This window comes from Giraffa tippelskirchi, chromosome 6 (assembly GCF_054371585.1).
Source record: "Giraffa tippelskirchi isolate mGirTip1 chromosome 6, T2T-mGirTip1v1.2.pri, whole genome shotgun sequence".
Taxonomy (NCBI): Eukaryota; Metazoa; Chordata; class Mammalia; order Artiodactyla; family Giraffidae; genus Giraffa; species Giraffa tippelskirchi.
The window spans coordinates 76,374,547-76,391,103 of NC_137280.1; the positions used below are offsets into that span (position 1 = coordinate 76,374,547).

Here is a 16,557-nt window from a genome sequence, read left to right on the forward strand (position 1 = left end):
CCATTGGGTCCCAAAGAATCAGAAATGGAATGAGACTCAATAGGGTAAAACTCCCAGCCAGTAGATGGGCAGGGCCTGTTGGGGAGGGAGCTGTATGGGGGGCGGCTGGTCTGCGGGTCCAGGGAGGGTTGCCCAGGGCCAGTAGGCGGCTGCAGGGGTGCGGTGAGGCCAAGCCTGAGGAGTTGCAGGAGGGCCTCTTCTCAGTCTCCTCGAAGGGTGTGCTGCTCTCCCCTGCCCCCTGCCCCCCCCCAACTTGGATCCCACGGGGCAGGAAACCAAGGTGGCTGCTTGGCAGCCGGGCAGTGAGGTTCCAGGGGCACAGTGAGATGCTGGGTGGGGATGGGGGAGTCAAGCCGTGGGAACAGAGTGTCCCAGCCAAACAGGCTGAGCGTGGAGGGCGCCACCTGACACCTCTGTGCCTCCAGCCCTCCAGCACCAGCATCCACAGGGCAGCTCAGGTTCTGGGCCTGATCCCCTTTCAGAGAGGACCCAGCTTTTCTAGCCTTGGCTTGCCCACCCATCAGACAGGGGTGCGCATCCGAGGCACTGCCAGCAAGAGCTGGGGGCCTGGGGTGGGGAGACTGTGGGTTGGGGCCAGCCTCAGCCCCTGGCTGGGAGGCCCAACTGTGAGGCTGTCTTGTAAGGAAATACAAACAAAACTTGGCTTGGAACTTTTTAAAAACTATAGATACAGACAGAAAATATCCAAAGAGAATACAGACCACAAAAGCAACATAGTATGTGGTAAAAACACCTCTTGACTCCTCTTTTAAAAAAATTATTTTTTATTATTTTTGTAAATGTCTCACTTTGGGCTAAGAAATGTAGTGTTTAAAAGGAAGTGGGGTAAGAGGGGGAAGTGGGGCTCGACCTGTGCCCCCAGGCCTGCCCCCGCATCTGCTGAGGTTGCACCCCCACCCTCACCAGCTCAGGATGCTAAGATGGACCGGGATCCTGGAGACAGACTGCCGGTGCCTTCTCCTTTCTAACAACATGACTTGGACACCCTCCAGTAAACCAGTGACTCCTGGTGAGATGCCACAGGCAGGTTCATGGCACCAGCCTCCATCGGTGGCCAAGAACACACTACAGTGTCCCAGGGTGCCCGGCTCCATAGGTTGTCAGGCTCAGCTGCTGAGGCGATTGTCACAGGGTGGGCCGTGGGTATATGAGTGGTCTCGGGCACCCCTAGACACCCACACCCCTACAGGGAAAGCCTTGCCTGGACACCAGCCACCCCAGTGCTGGCTCTCAGGCCACTGGAGCTCCTGGACCGTGCCCCCTCTGTGCGTAGCTGGCCTGGGGCGGCAGAGTGCCGCTCCTCCCGGCCCTCCCCACACACGCAGCGTGGCTTGCCCAGCCCTGGTTTCGCCCCAGTCACACACCTTCATCTGCCCACCCACGAGAGCTGCCAGGCGGCTTGGCCCTCTGCTGCCTCAGCTTCACACAGGCACCCAAACACACAGATCAGGCAAGCCTGCCCTGTCCTCCCCGCCCCCCCCCCATATAGTCACTTTGGAACCCACAGAGAGGGTGTTTGGCCCCAAAAGACCTGATATGGTGTTATGGCACCATTCCACACACAGAAGACCCAGCCTGCATGGACCTGAATGTCACTGCCTGTGCCCACCAGCAAGTGGGGGCAGCCCTGGAGAGCAGTGGGACCACAGCAGGGTATGCCTGGGCCAGACGCACACCAGGATAGGCCAGGGCCGGGGCTGGGGTGGAGTCTTTCTGTGGAGGGGAGGCAAGGCTGAGTTGGCCTTGCAGGAGTCGTCTCCTGCCAGCACCATGCCCTGGGTGGGGGACAGGGGAGCCCTGGGCCTGGGAGAGCTGCCTCGGCCACTAGGAACTGGGCTCAAGCTGTATCCCACAGCTCCTTCACCCCTCTCCTCAGCTCCCACCAGAGGGCTGGGAGAGCAAGCAGCCCCCCGAGACAGGCTAGGGTGGCCCTGCCCACCGAGCCTGCAGGGGGCCAGGCCAGTAGGCGCTGCTCTGGCCGGGGTGAGCTGGCCTGGGGGTAAGGAACCAGTTCTTTGGTACTGAAGCCACAAGCACGGAGGAGGAGCCTGGTCTCAGCAGGGCCTGCACTCTCTCTTTCCGAGCAGGCCTCAGGATACCAGGCAGGGCTCCTCCCCGTGAGGCCCACAGGCCTATGCCCTGGGGCAGGCGGCAGTGGGGAGGGCAGCGCCAGCTCCCTAGGGGGAGGAACCACCCTGCCCAGCGCTGACTTCCACTGGTTGCAGGACCAGAGGATGGTCCCTGAGAGCAGCCTGGGGGCGGCTGGACCACTCAGACCCTTAGCCAGCCAGGCCTGCTCACCGCCAGCACACCCCAAAACTCCCCTCAGGGCCTGGAGACGCTGAGTCCTTGAGGCTGAATACAGAAGATGGGATTCTCTTTTGCTAAATTTGTGTAACTTAGACAAGAGCCCGTAAAGGGTTTATTTTCCTGGGAGGAGACAGAAAATCACCCTGCATTCCGAAAAGCCTGCTGAGCCCAGTGGCTAAGTCTTGCCTCCCTGGAGCAGCTGGGGGTGGGTGTGCTGGGGAAACTGACCACTCGCTCCCGCAGGCCTACGACAGAGGGGACAGAGACTCCAAGTCCCTCCTGGGGGGCGGGCTCTGACCCTGGCCAAACTGAAGACCCCATCCTGTCCAACTATAGCCACGCCTTCCTCTTGAACAAAACAGAAAGTAGGAAACAAGGGTGCCTTTTTAATTGCAATCAAATATGCTGTCTGCAGTCAGTGCCCCCGAGCCCGGCCCAGGAGCTGTGGGTGGCCCGGTGTGCAGCCCAGAGCAGGCGTGGGGCCCACTGCACGCTGGGGGCTGGGGCCAGGCTGCTGAGCCACGTCACACCCCTTGGGTCCCTGAGCAGTGTCTCCTCTTCGGGGGCCCAGCCTCCGGCGCCCAGGACAGGGGAGGTGGGGCAGAGGGCGAGGGGGCTCCCACCTTCGCACACATGCAGACATCCCAGGGTTCGCTTCCGTCCGTGCTTCTCCGCTGAGATGGGCAAGGGCGCGGTGCACCCGCGGTGGCGGGCATGAGCAGGGCCGCTACTTCTGAATCTGGAACAGGAAGAGCCGCAGGTTGATGTTCTTGGCGGCCAGCAGCTTGTTGCACTCCACGGAGTCAACGATGGGCAGCGGCACGTAGTCCGTCTCGTTGCTCTCATTGGTGAACACGAAGTGGTAGATGACGGGGCTGATCTTCACGTCGTCGTACGGGCCCTTGAGCAGCAGGAAGGAGCACTCCAGGGGCGCAGTGACCTTGCTCTTGAGCAGGAGCTGGAAGGAGAGGGTGCGCTTGCACGAAAGGTTGGGGTTGCGCTCCGAGTCGTTCACGCGTGCCTTCAGGACCCATGTCTGGTTCAGCACCGTGAACCGAGGCGTCTCATAGTACAGACGCGTGATGAAGTCGTCTGTGCGGTATGGCCGGAACTGCACCTCTGTGGAGACAGACAGGCCGGGGGCCAGCGGTCAGAGTGGGCAGGGCCAGGGTGGCGCCTTCCTGGCCGGCCGAGGAGAAGGGCTCGGCCAGGGAGGAAGGCAACTTACCCGGACATGGCAGCTCTACTTGTCACAAGGCAAATCAAACCCATTAGGGCAAACGAAGGCGCACGCAAGCTTTGGGGGAACAACTACAAACAGAAGTGACACTCGTTAGTGGCAGGGAGCCCAGAGGCTGCGAGGGGAGAGTGGCCAGCGTGGCCTGACCCCCACTGGCCCCCTCCTCACCCCCCAGGGCCCCACAGGGGGAGCGGCCCCACCCAGGGGGCCGGGGTAAGCAGACACACAGACAGGATGCAGTTCTGTGAAAAAGTGCACTTTATTGGTTCCGATACAGAGCTGCCAGAAAAGCCGGTGGCCGGGCTGGCACGTGGCCCCGGAGCCCGTGCTGAGCCTCCAGGCGCAGCCCCGTTGAGGGCCCAGTCCTGGGCTCTGCCGGCTGGCCGAAGGGCCCCTCGGTCAGCGGTGACTGCTGCCACACAGTCCTCACAGCAGAGCCCGTGGCCTCTGGCCGGCAAGTCCCTCTGCAGAGGCGGCCAATCCTCCCTTCCCGGCCACTGCCGCAGTCATGCCTCCTTGGTCCACAGGGACTCTCCAGGCCTGGCCTGGGTGGTCTGGGACACGGTGCCCACCACGGCAGCCGAGACTACGACTAACCAGAGCCATGGCCTGCTGCTGCTGAGGCCAGACCCTTGGCTTCCTGGGCCTCCGCAGGCCCGCATGGAGCCAGGCCCAGCCCAGGCAGCACGGTCTGACTGCTGCCTGAGATTGCCCTTGACGAGGAGCCAGCTGCCTGGCGTGAGCTCCAGCGAGCACAGGCTTCCTGTCATCCTCTGTCTAGAGTGGGCTCTGGCCTGACTCCTGCTCCCCAGTGTCCAAACGCAGTGGTGTTGACCAGCAGAGCCCAGGAGATCCAGCGGGCCCAAGCGCAGTCCAGCCTGCCCATCCCTGGGCGTCCACTCCCGGCTCTGCGGTTTGAGTCGGGCCCCCTCAGCTCGCTCTGGTGCCCCGGCCCTGCCCATCTTCTCACTGGCCTCAGGAAGCCCGCGACCACTGCAGTAACTGCCTGTCGGCAGGACCCGACGTGACGACTGCTCTTCTTGCCCCTGGCTCCACAGGGCAGGCCCTCAGCTCCTGGAGCTCCCCAGACACACCCACCTTCCAGTGAGACCCCACCTGTCCCAAGGCCGTGCAGCCCCCCGAAGTGAGGACACCACTTTGCCGGGGTCACGGGACCGGGGTGGGGATGCCAGGGAGAGGGGCCTCTGCAGAGCCATGCAAGGGCCCCCGGGGTCCTGCCCAGCCCCCCTGCTCAGCCTCCAGCCCTCTTCCCCGAGGCATCCACCCACGCGCCAGGAGCTCGTCCAGAGCCTGGCCACCGGGTGCATCTGCCGTGGCTCCTGGCTGCTGGCCCCGCCCCAGCACGTGTGGGGTGCAGCGGGTGTCAGGGCGCCTCACCTGTGTAGCCGATCTTTTCAAAGCTGAGCAGGCTGAAGATGCTGTTGTAGAGCTGCATCTCCTTGCGGTGGCTTTGATCCATCTCATCCAGGATCTCCATCAGCTCGTTGCCCGTCTTGGTTGGGTGGGCACACGCGGCCTCATGCACCGTCAGCTCGTGGAAAGGGCCATGCCACGGGCAGCCGATGCGCTTGTACTTGCACTGTGTCACCCTGGGGAGGCGGTGAGCACTGTGGTCACACCCAGCCCATGCAAGGTGGCCGTGCCAGGGGTCCTCCCAAGGGGTGCCTCCACCCAGCCCTGCTGATGCCAACTGCTCTCTGAAGGACAAATACCCTGTGTGCCAGCCCCAAGAAGGGGTCAAAGTTCAGGAGGGCCTGGGAAGGAGCAGGGTGTGTGAATTGTGGGTGTGCACACCACCCACACCCACTGGGGTGGGACCCCCACGTTGGTCCTGAGCCCTGCATGGCTCCACTCCAGGGAGGCTCAGTGGCCTGGCCCCCTAGGGGACTGGGGAGCCAGTGCCCCCTCACGCCACGCTCCCAGAGCCCTTAGGCTGACCACACTCTACTCGCCCAGGAACGCCAAGGACAGCCTCCAAGGAAGAAGTCACCACATGGCCACGAGGAACCCTGGAGGGCCAGGGTGACTCCAGGGGCTGCCAGGTGCGGATCTAAGCCCTGTCTGTGGGACCTTCTGCCCGCCCCAGCAGCTGCCCGCTGACCCCGCCCTGTCAGGGCCTGGAGGCGGGCAGGCCAGATGGCCCAGATGCTCACCTGTCCTGGCACTCCTCTTTCTGGTGCCTCTCCAGGATAGAGCGGGGGAACTGGCACAGGCAGAAGCCACACTCAGAGGGCAGCTCGCTCACGGCCTTCTCCACAGCCAGGTTGCGGCAGCAAAGGCTCTTACTGATCTCGCAACGACAGTTGGGGCACGTGGCCTGCTCCTCCTTCAGCCGGGCATCTGCTAGTAGGTGGATAAAACAGCCAGCGCACATCAAGTGACCGTTAGTACACTGCGGAGAAGGAAAGGGAGATGAAGCTCACAGACCTGCGGGACCAGGCAGAGGCGCACTCGCCCCATGGCTGGCCCCTCCCGGGGCTGCAGCTGCAGGGGCCGCAGACAGGCAGCGGTCTGCCAAGCACAGGGCTGGCCTCCGGAGCCCACACGGCCCCATGGGGGGAGGGCAGGTCTTGAGGTGGCCTTTGCCGCCAGCAGAGCCTGACTCAGGGACACCTTGAGCGCACATGCTCCCGGCCAGCTTCCCACCCTTGGCAGGTGCACCCTCACCCAGGCCCCACCACACTGGCCTCCTGAGCCGGCACAGGTGGCAAGGCAGCTGCCGTCCCCAGAAGGGCTGGCTCCTGCCAGCAGCTTTCTTGACAGCTGGTAGCACAGCCCGGGCAGATGAGGAGGCCCTTGGCCTGGGACAGGGCACATGGGCAGCGTGCGTCTGCAGGGGGTTGCTGGCTTTCGGCCTCGGAGCCGGCTCCTCCCTTTCTGAGCCTGTGGAGCCAAGGCCCAAATGCTGCGGTGGTCCACCTCCCCTCCAGCCTGGGGGCCTGCTGTGTGGACAGCGGGCTGCCGGCTCAGCTCCCTCACTGAGGGAGGGTGCTCCACACATCCTTGGAGCACCCACTTGGTGCCACTGACACATACAGGCTGTGGGCTCAGGTCTGCAGGGACTCACAGGGTTGGGGTAGAAGAGGCCCACAGGGGAACCAGAGGTGCAGGAGCAGACAAGCCATGTCCTCTGGGGCACACTGGGTGGTCGCTGAGCCTGGGTGGGAGTGTGGTGCCCCCCCTCTGGGCACCCACCTCCCCTGGGAGACGCCCAGGGCAGAGGATGAGCAGGCGGACAGTGCGCCCACCAGCTCCCCTGGGGCCCAGGACCCTTCTGCAAGTTGAGATGACCAGGGCTACTGCCAGGCCATGCCCACAAAAGGTGGGTCCTCAGTGAACACCAGCCTCCATCCCATCGCTCCAGGCACGGAGCTGAGGGCTGCAGGAGGCCAAGTGAGCTCTCGGCACCCGCGGGCTATGCTTGGGGTCTAGTGGGTGAGGGAACCACGTGCTGAAGGCTGACGGGGCCAGGGACAAAGGCCTCAGACACAGAATTCAGGTCCACACAAATGCCCTAGATCAGTCACACTCAACTCTCAATTTCTAAGTCAGATGAAAGGTTAAAGTGTGTGAGATGAGGGGGGAGCCTGGCAGGGTCTGCTCTGGACATGCAGGCTGGCTGAGGGTGGGGGTGAGGCTGGTTCCAAGAACAGTCAGGGCAGAAAAGGAATCTGTCCCATCCACCGCCCCCCGAGTCAGTGAAGAAGCCAGAGTGGTCTGAGTGGCGAGGACAGTGGGGGCCGGGCACAACAGGCTGCTGCTGCCCGCCCAGGTCAGGTGTGTTCTCCAAGCCCCCGCGCGGGTGGGCCTGAGGGCCTGGCTGCACCAAGCCACATCCACAGAGAGGGTTGCTGTGGTCTACAGAGGCAGAGAGGTGAGCAGAACCTGCTAACCTGACCGCTGACCCATGGAAGGAGGAAGCACCAGGCAAGGCAGCACCACACCTGCCCAGCACCCCAGGGAGGGAGCTCCGCCGGACGCTGAGACCCCAGGGCCTGTGGACCCCACACTACTTTCTGTGGCCAACGCTAGTTCTAGATGCCCTCAGGCAGGTCCCAAGGGTCTGAGTGGAGAGCAACAGCTGCTGCTGGGCCTGGCCCAGCTTACTTTTCTGGTCTCTGGTGGTCTAGCCAGAGCATGAGCCTGAGGGCAAGAGCCTCGGGATGGGGTCTGGGGACCTCGTGAGGGACGCAAGGCTGCCCGGTGTGTGACCGCTCACTCCCGGCCCTGTCCTGAAAGCCCACTGCTCGGGAGCAGGTGGGGTGGCCTGCAGGCCTCCCCTCAGAACCCAGAGGTTGCAGGAGCACCCCTGCTCCAGGCCAGCTCCTGTCTGGCCCCCCAGAGCCTCTAGACCTAACACAGGCACCAGCCCTCTCCTGGTGTCTGGGCAGATGGGGTGACAGCCCCTCTAGCCCTAAGAGCTCAGCTCTCAGATGGAACACGGCGAACCAGTGTTGCTGGCCTGGCTGAGGGACAAGCAAACATCCACAGCTAGTCCCTTACCAGCCACCCAAAGGACACTCTCTGGGTGGACAACGGGTGACCCGCCTGGTGGTCTCTCCGCAGTCACCACACTCGAGCCCTCCCCACCACCCAGGACCCCCTGGACCCCCAAGCAAGACCTGACTCTGCACACAGGCCTGGCCGAGGCAGCAGGGCCTCTTGCCCAGCCTGAAGTTGGGCTTCATAGGGCTCAGCCCAGCACTGGCTGTGTGCCAAGCCTCTGATGGACAGCAGCAGCCAGGGCAGGCCCGAGTGCCCCACACAACTGCCAGGGCCAAGCCCCTGAGAGCCTGGGCCTGCCCCGGAGTAGCTCCTGCAGCACCCAGCCTGGGCTGCTTGCCCACCACCTGCCAGGAAGACCTGAGAGACAGGAAGGGTTGGGGAGGTGGCTCCTGGCTGGCCAGACCCCACAGGCCACTGGCAGTACGAACACAGACTGGTCACCTCCGTTTCTCGGCCTCAATTTTCTCAAGCATGTAAGGTAAAGCGACTTCCCTGGAGACCCAGTGGTTAAGACTCCGTGCTTCCACTGCAGGAAGCACAGGTTTGATCCCTGGCCGGGGAACTAGATCCCACAAGCTTGCGGCCCCCCCACCCCCCAAAAAAACTTCAATGAGAACAAGCTGGTCTTACCACGTGCAGCAGAGGTATGACAGGACCACATGAAGGCACAGAACTAACTCTGCCACCACCAGCGGGCCTCTGCACAGCCCTGCCCAGGTCAGGAGACTCAGGAAGGGGTCCAGGCAGAAGCCTGCGACTTCAACAAACGCCCTCCCTCCCACTGGGTTCTCCAGCCAAGTCCCTCTGCAACAGCCTTGAAGGGGGCATTTGCACCTGCCCCCTAGGTCATCACCTGGCCAGTGCAGCCAGGCCGTGCAGGTCAGGCCTCTGCTTGAGCCACTTTTCCCTGGGGGAGCTGAAGGCAGTGTCTGCATTCAAGGAAAAGCCCTGGGCCCTGCACCCTGGGACAAAAGCAGGTCTTACAAAGCGCCCTCAGCTTCTGGGGGCCAAGTCCTTGATCAGTAGGCCTTATAGCCTGGAGTGCATGGTCCCCTCAAACCCTGGGGTGCCCCTTAAACGCCACTGCTTACCACTGAAGGCAGGCTCAGAACTCAGATTCACGGGACCAGCCCACCCTCCAAGCACAGTGAAGGCACCAACCATCTAAGTGCCTCTCAGCCCGCTTGGAGCCGCACCCCCTCCCGTCACCTGGCCCAGTAGAGCCTCATGGCACCTCACACCTCTGCACACTCCGTCCAAAGTCTCCTCAACCTCTTTCATCCAGAGACGCAGAAGACCCCTTCTCAGGGGAAGCCAGGCCTCCAACCTTCCCCCAGGTTTCAGGGCTGAAGCTCCAGGCCAGCAGCTTCTGACCCCTCACCCTCGAGGCTTGGGGACCTGGGCGGGAACCAGGACTGCTGCCTGGACCAAGGTGACTGCCAGCTCAAGCAAGCACAACTTCTCATGGCCACAGACTGGTTCTTCCCCTGGTGTGGACGGCTAAGCAGACAGGTTCTCAAAGAGGCAGCCGGCTCAGTTTCGGCACTGGAGAAGAGGACCCCCAGCCACGTGGATGGGCAGCCCCGTTGGAGACCCCTTGAACATCACCGTGAACAGAGTCTGCAGCACAGGGCAGGTCGACAGGCGCTGAGGCGGAGCACTCACACGATCCCCAAGGCAGGTACCCACGCTGGCCAGGATCCAGGCAGAGATGGAGCCACCCCTGCCTCAGGGGTCTTTCACCCACAGGACCGCCCACCAGGTGACTGAGGCCCTGGGCTGACCCAAGGCCTGCTGGGGACAGAAGGCACAGCAGGACGGCCTCAATCCTCCCTCAGGGCAGATGGTGCCACTGGCCGGGCAGGTGGGGCGGGAAAGGCATCCCACAGCAAGGAGACGATAGCCTCGGCCCGGGGTGCTGCCTCAGCAGGGCCCGCGGGAGCGTGAGGGGAAAGAACCGGAGAGGGCCCCCAGGCAGAAGAGGCGCCAGAGGAAAGGGCTGGAGGGGGCTCAGGCCGGAGGCAGTGGACATAGGTACCAGGCCAGCTGGCGCCACAGCCAGTGACAGAGGCCCCAATTCCTCCACCCTGATGGGGATACAGGCGCTCTCCTGGCTGAGAACCAAGTCGAGGTGGGAGAGCCTCTTGGGCCCATCCTTCAGAGGCTGGTCTGCAGCTCAGGGCCTTCGCTGACATCAGCGGGGTCAGGGACAGGTCTGCTTCACGTGAAGGGCTGGGGAGAGCCTGGACGGGGGTCAGGGGTCAGCTGTGGGAGCAGCACCCCAGGCCCACCTGCTGAAGCTCTGTTTCCCCCGAAGATGGCAGAGGAGCCGGGTCACAGCACCCTGGGGCCCCAGAACTGCAAGCAGAGCAGGTGCAGCACCACTGCCCGCCACCCCCAGCGCAGAGCTCCTGTCCTCTGTCCTGGCTGCACCCCTGGCCTCCTACCCCCACCTGGCTGCCCGCTGCTGTGCCTACCCAAGGGCCTGGAAAGTGGCTGCATACCTTGTCAGGCCAGTCACCAAGGATGCATCTAACACCCAGATAAGAACAGCAAAGTCAGCACCTGCTGTACCTGCTGCAATCCTGACCTGACCCAACCTAACAAAGGCCACAGTGAGAACCAGTTGCATGAGTGCCCTGGTCTGACTCCAGAGCAAGATTCCCAACCCAGGTGGTGTGGCGGACTGTGTGTGGGCAAGGGGCTCCGATCAGGGACAGGTGACCAAGCCCACGCACACCACCGTGTCTGCTCTCAGCACTACCCAGGCTTCCCCAGAGGCACAGAGGCCGGAACTGGTGGCCAGAGAGCAAGCTCCTGAGTTCTTGAGTGCCCAGCTACATCCAGAGGCCTATGGAGACACCCAGTCACCCCAGCACCAGGCACTGCACGAGGGCTCAGCACGGTCACTGGCTCTTCTCCTCACCCCAGAACTGGGCACCAACTGCAACAGCCCTCAGATGCATGGCACAGCTGGTGCCGGCCCCAAGCCACGTGTCCTGGTTGGGGTCAGGCTAAATGTTGCCTATAGGAACAGACAGCAAAATATACCACAACGCCAGAGGCAAGCGCTCCAGACAGCTCGTCAACATAACTCACCAAGAGAGCCAGCAGAAGTGGAGAGGTCGAGCCCAGGCCAGGAAGACACAGCAAGCAGTGGGCCCCAACCAGGGACATGCAGAGAGCTCTGCGTCCACTCATTTCAAGGCAGCACATGCAGGACCCATGCCATCCTTGCCCAGATCCTCCCAGGAGAAAATGGCGCAGGGCTCCAGGTCCATCTCGACCTCTCCCCCATCAATGACCCCACCCAGGTTGGCTGTGTGGGTGACGTGGAACACTGCTCGCAGCAAGGAATGACCAAGAAGCCTTCCCTTGGGGCCCCACTCACCCCAGGCTCCAGTGTGCACACGGCTGTGCATCCACACCAGGGGCCCCCGTCCCACAGCAAGTCTTTGAGGAGCCAAAGTGAGTTCTGACCTGTTGCAGGGCTCTGGCCAACTCTTCCAGAGCCAATGGCTCTCCCACTGACCACATGCTCTAAAGCTTTCTCAAGCCTCTAGAGATGAGAGGAAATTCACTCCCTGCCAAGGCCTGGTGTCACTGGGGAAGGATGGAGGTGAGGCAGAGGGCCAGCGAAGGCACCATCCGTGGCTCTCCTTGCTCAGCAGGCCCATTCCTGGGTAAGCACTGAGCAGAGCCCATGAGGTCATGGGCAAGGCCACGGACCACGTGGCCACAGTGCCTTCATCCTTCATCAGAGCTGCTCAGCCGCCTGCCTCCAGCCAGGCCAGGAGAGAGCTCAGCTCCCGGCAAAGTGTGGGCCGGTTTGAACCAGCCAGATTCAGAGACCCGGTCATCAGCAGCTCTGGCCAAAGGCAGATATGCAGCTGTGATGAGCGGACCAAGAGCCAGCACCGCATGGCCTGTTCTCATGCCAGGTCCAGCTCCAGCCCACTCACATGAGGGGAGACGAGGCACCCTCAAATTCCCCTGGGACTCCCCACCATCGGCTTGGCTTCCCAGAGTCTCACTCAAGGACCAGGGAAGAGTCCTTCTGGAAGAATCAAAAGATCATGGGCAACCAAAAAGGGTAAGAAGAAAGACATGTCCTCAGGTGCTACCCAAAGCCTGAGGGGGTTATGAGAAGCACTACCCCCATTTGTACTGAGCCAGGAGGCCTGTGGTACCCGTGAGATAGGATCTCTGGCCAGGAGCTTCCCAAAGCCCAGGAAGGTGGGTGGAAAACCAGTGTCCTCTCCCAAGGAACAATCCACTTCCCCACCAATGCCTCCTCTTTTCTCTCTCCATCATCCAAGCACACTGGGGTCATCCCAAGCAGCCTCCTGCCAGAGCAAGAAGGAGCCAGAGATCCAGAAGCTGGGAAATGACAATCCACACTAGCCCTGCACTGTTTAACACAAAAATGGCCTTCTCACCACAACCCCCAGTTTGAGCGCAAGCAGGGGGACAAGGCCTCATCAGTCATTTCCAGCTCCTGTAAATGCAAACAAAGGTGACAAGAGTTCCTCAAAGCAGTTGGGGGAGGGAAATCAGAGATGGGGGTTGGAGTGGAAAGACAGACAGCACAGAAAGCAGAACACTGCACAGTGACCCTGGGACCAGAGTGTGACCCTGCATGAATAGGATCCCCCTGGGTCAAGTACTCTCTCTGGTAGGCCTGAGCTGCTTAAGGACTCTGAGTCCAGCCACTAGGCTGCCTCTTCAGATAGAAAGGAAGTGGACAGATCTCCTGGAGTGCTGGTAGCCTAGGAAGCCAGGCTTGGTGTGGGTGAGGAGGGACGGGGCAGAAGCCCAGTCTGAGGCAAAGCACGTCCAGAAGGCGCTGGGCTGGGCTGAGGAAGGGGCCCAGGCTGTGGGGCTTGAGGTAGGCAGTTCATCCATACCAAGAGTGAGGGTAGGGGTGGAGGAAGGCAAGGACGTGAGCCCTTCTCTTCTCAAAGTTTTTCCAGAAATAAATGACAAGGGGAAGGGGAGTTTTCCACTGCAAAGGGTAAAGGAATACAGGACGAGCATGAGGACAAGTTGGGGGGGGGGGGTGTCTGCAAAGAAACTGACAAGAACTCTTGAGGAAGAGCCAAGACCAGGAGCTCCTGGAGCCCAGGGAGCTCAGGGCTGCCGGGAGCAGGCAGGGAAGTGGGGAGGAGCCCGCATCTGTCGCCAGCTTTCTCTGGGGTCAGTTTGAAGGTGGGCTGGAGAGTGCTGAAGAGAAGGCAGCAGAGGAAGCGGGAAAGAGAAGGGGTGTCTAAGTAGGAGACAGGAGGGTCCCATCAGGGTATAAGGGCAGTCACAACAAGGGGAAAAAAAGGGGGGTGCGAGCAAGAGACAAGAAAGTTGCCAGAGGACGAGAAAGGAGCTTCCGAACAGACGCCAGAGTCCCATCTCTGGGCCCCAGGGCTCCGGCCTGGCCTCCGAGACGCGGTGCCGGGGGGCCGGCCACGACGGGGCTGGAGCCAAGCCGGATCGGGGTCGGGCCGGCGGCCCTACCTGGTACACGGAGGCCTTGGGCAGGTCCAGGCAGACCGTGCAGCACAGAACCGAGTAGAGCCGCTCCTCCAGCTTCCCGCTGCCCGCCGCCGCCGCCGCCGCCGCCGCCTCGGCTGCCTCGGCTGCCCGTAGCCGCTTCTTGGGCGGCGCGTCGGGGTCGCCCGCCGCCTCCTGCAGCTGCCGGGCGCCGGCCAGGCCCGCCTCGTCTGGGAGCCCGGGCCCCGCCGCCTCACCCAGCGCCGCCGCCGCCGCCGGCCCCGCGGCCGCCCCGGGCCCGGCCCCGACCCCGGCCCCGGCCCCGACCCCGGCCGGCACGGAGCCGGCTGGCCCCGCGGCCGGGCCGCCTCCGCCAGCCTCCTCGGCGCCGGACATTGCGGCCGGCCGGCCCGGCGGGCAGGTGCCGGCGCGCTCCCGCGGCTGGAGGTTAGGGGCGCCGCGCGCTCCCTCTGCCCTCTTGCCGCCGCCGCCGCCGAGACCCCGCAGCCCCGCTCCCTGCGCCGCCGCCTCAGTGGGTCTGGCTCGCGCGTAGCCCCGCAGCCGCCGCGGCCACCGACCCCGGCGCGGTCGCCATCTTTGTTTTCGCTGCGCTCTTTCCCCCGCCCCCCCCCGCTTCCACCTCCGCCTACGCCCCCTCGTTCTCCCAGTCACGTGAGCTGCGTGAGGCCAATAGGAAGGCCTCTCGGGCGAGCCAGCGAGTCGTCCAGACCCAATAGACACGCGAGGACCCGCCCCTGCAGAAGGTGGGCGTGGTCCCGGGCGACCCCCAGAGGGGTGCTCACCCGAGCGGGGGAAGTCCTGGCGTCCAGTACCGGGTGAGAGCTGTGCTTCCCGCTACTCCAGGTCCAGACCAAACGCCTTGGGTGCCCAGGGACGGAGGGCAACCTTGGACTCCCACGTCTACATGTCTCTGCGCCTTTGTCCCCAGACACCCAGGCTTGCGTGCGCGGGGCTCTAGCCTAGCTCACCAGAGCGAGAAACTGCCGGCTACCTCTCCCTCTCTGCCCAAACTCATTTCCTAACCCTGGGGTTCGGAGCTGCAGAGCGGTCTACTAAGGAAACCGAGGGTCTTAGGCAATCAGGACTTGCCTTGCACAGGCCGAAGGGCAAACGGGTAGAGGTTGAGTCAACCCTGGGAGGGGATGTACATTTCCGTGAACAGCTGTGGACCTCGTTTGCCTTCATCCCAGCCGGCGGCCAGTGAAGGTCAGTGCCTCAGAGGACCACCAGCCAGACCTTGCAAGGATATTCATAACTCCATCGTGTCCCAGGAGAGCAAGGGCTCCTGTATCTTCTCAGTCCAGGAATCCTCCTGACAACAGTGCCTGTCAGGCCAAGTTGAGGGAGACCCCCAGAGCTGGTTCCCGCACATTGCCTTCTTTTGCTCAGGAAAACCAGTTGCTGCCCTGGAAGCCTTACAAAGTTCACTGCAAGACTCCTCAATCTGGCTAAAGAAGAGGCAGAGTCCATATTCCTGCTAAATCCCTAAAATTTATTGGAGACCAAGCCTCTCTGGATCCACAACCATGGCCTGCCCCAAATCAAGCCTGAGAACATGCCTGGGACCCCGTCCCCCTCATTTTGGTTTTGGGCAAGTCCTCACACTGAGCCAGAGAGGGAGATAGTCAATCTGCAGAAAGCTGGCTTTAGGAAGGAGAGTCTATCGCTAGTGGGAAGGTGGTAGCTGGGCAGAAGCCTCGCCTTGTGGTCTCCAGCCATCACTCCCACTGTAGGCGCTGTGTGTGCAGGGCCCGGTGGTAGGCCCAGCTGCCCCCGGCCAGGGCCCAGCGACAGATGTCCTCCTTCGGCGGCAGCAGCAGCAGCAGTCTGTCCTCCTCCAGCCGGCTCAGAAGACCTGCAGCACCCAGCATCACACCCCCCCACATTCCATAAGAGTTGGTTGTGAAAACGGCCACAATGAGGATGGTCACTGCGACCACCAGCACCACTGCCTGACCAGCCACAGAGCGGCCCTCAGCACCAAGGTGTTCACCAGCCACTGCCAGCACCATGCCTCCTCCCAGAAGCAGGTTGGCGGAAGAGCAGTCCCCATTCACCCAGTGGAAATCGAAGGCCAGAAGGGGCAGGCCAATGACAGTGGCCACCCAGGCTCCAGCAAGACAATCTTCTTCCGTGCCCAGCCCTGAAGCCAGCATGGTGGCGGCAGCCAGGGCCTGGAGCAAGAAACCAGCAGCGGCCCCTCGATTTGCCTGTCAACACAGGGAAGGGAAATGTGGGGAAAAGAGGTCAGGACCTCCCTTTAAGCAGGGGAGGGTCTGGGAGGCCTCACAGAAGCCTGGCCCACACACTTACCTCCCACCACCCTCTAGGAATTTGGGAGTAGGCTACGCCCCTGCCCCGCCCCAATGTACTCACCTGGGCAGTGCTCAGAGCTGCATGCAGAGACACCGCTCCCAGCGCCAGGTGGGACAGGGCGGAGCTCCACTCGCCCCCTGGCCTGGGGGCCATGACACCTCAGGCGGTAGTGGGTTTAAGGGGACAGGAAATGGAGCCTCAACTTTGGAGAAGAATGTAGAAGCCGGCGATGGGGAGCCCTAAGGGTGTCTCTTCAGGACTCCCAGGTTCCAGAATCCCATTTCTAAATACTGTTGTAGGCTCATCCGAAACTCGAGGGACCCCTGACGCCACAACCTTGGGGAAGAAGGGCCTAAATCGGCCGGGAAGGGAAAATGCAGTGTGGAGCCTGGACTGGATGGGCGTTATCTCTGGCGTCCTGGAACCCAAGTCAGGGTGCAGGGCCCTGCGCTCGGGGAGGCGCCGTCCTCAGAACCCAGTCGGGAAACAGCGACAGCCCAGCACTCAGGCCGCAGAGCTGCGCGACCACGACGCAGCGGCGAGAAGGAGGCCCAGACCAGCCCACCGCGCCGCCCTCGGGCTTCTGCTCCGCCTCTCGCGCCCGGCCTGCGGCGACCAACGAGAAGAGTGGCGACTAG

The 16,557-nt window shown here is 62.7% G+C and overlaps 2 protein-coding genes and 1 long non-coding RNA gene across 9 annotated transcripts; 1 reads left to right on the forward strand and 2 right to left on the reverse strand.

Annotated features, from left to right (window-relative positions):
* Positions 1-2,697: 2,697 nt before the first annotated feature.
* ZFTRAF1 (zinc finger TRAF-type and ring finger containing 1) lies at positions 2,698-14,204 on the reverse strand. 7 transcript variants are annotated; one of them, XM_081497486.1, is made up of 5 exons: positions 13,970-14,204; positions 13,607-13,719; positions 5,746-5,984; positions 4,970-5,181; positions 2,698-3,450 (listed from the first exon to the last, which is right to left on the reverse strand). In XM_081497486.1, exons 3-5 carry the CDS (start codon positions 5,964-5,966, stop codon positions 3,059-3,061), a joined length of 825 nt encoding a protein of 274 aa, XP_081353612.1. In that variant the 5' UTR covers positions 5,967-5,984; positions 13,607-13,719; positions 13,970-14,204; the 3' UTR covers positions 2,698-3,058. The 7 variants fall into 7 exon arrangements, with proteins under 7 accessions (XP_081353612.1, XP_081353610.1, XP_081353611.1 ...); XM_081497484.1 differs by adding an exon at positions 3,560-3,642 and having other exon boundaries at positions 13,607-14,063; XM_081497485.1 differs by lacking the exon at positions 13,607-13,719 and having other exon boundaries at positions 14,161-14,204.
* An 870-nt stretch (positions 14,205-15,074) lies between these two features.
* Positions 15,075-16,509, reverse strand: TMEM276 (transmembrane protein 276). The gene is made up of 2 exons (XM_081497504.1): positions 15,980-16,509; positions 15,075-15,813 (listed from the first exon to the last, which is right to left on the reverse strand). Exons 1-2 carry the CDS (start codon positions 16,070-16,072, stop codon positions 15,322-15,324), a joined length of 585 nt encoding a protein of 194 aa, XP_081353630.1. The 5' UTR covers positions 16,073-16,509; the 3' UTR covers positions 15,075-15,321.
* Positions 15,777-16,276, forward strand: LOC145509212 (uncharacterized). The gene is made up of 2 exons (XR_014055914.1): positions 15,777-15,849; positions 16,219-16,276. It is a non-coding gene; the product is annotated as an uncharacterized LOC145509212 (long non-coding RNA).
* Positions 16,510-16,557: the final 48 nt, after the last annotated feature.

What these genes read in the sequence shown, in the direction of transcription:
- ZFTRAF1 (XM_081497479.1), bottom strand. Translation starts at nt 13,978, where the DNA reads ATGTCCGGCGCCGAGGAGGCTGGCGGAGGCGGCCCGGCCGCGGGGCCA. An exon ending in AAAGAGGAGTGCCAGGACAG is followed by an intron (nt 5,182 to 5,745) that starts GTGAGCATCTGG and finishes CCGCCTCCCCAG; the next exon opens with GGTGACACAGTGCAAGTACA. An exon ending in TGAAAAGATCGGCTACACAG is followed by an intron (nt 3,451 to 4,969) that starts GTGAGGCGCCCT and finishes CTGTCTCCACAG; the next exon opens with AGGTGCAGTTCCGGCCATAC.
- TMEM276 (XM_081497504.1), bottom strand. Translation starts at nt 16,072, where the DNA reads ATGGCCCCCAGGCCAGGGGGCGAGTGGAGCTCCGCCCTGTCCCACCTG. An exon ending in CAGCTCTGAGCACTGCCCAG is followed by an intron (nt 15,814 to 15,979) that starts GTGAGTACATTG and finishes CTGTGTTGACAG; the next exon opens with GCAAATCGAGGGGCCGCTGC.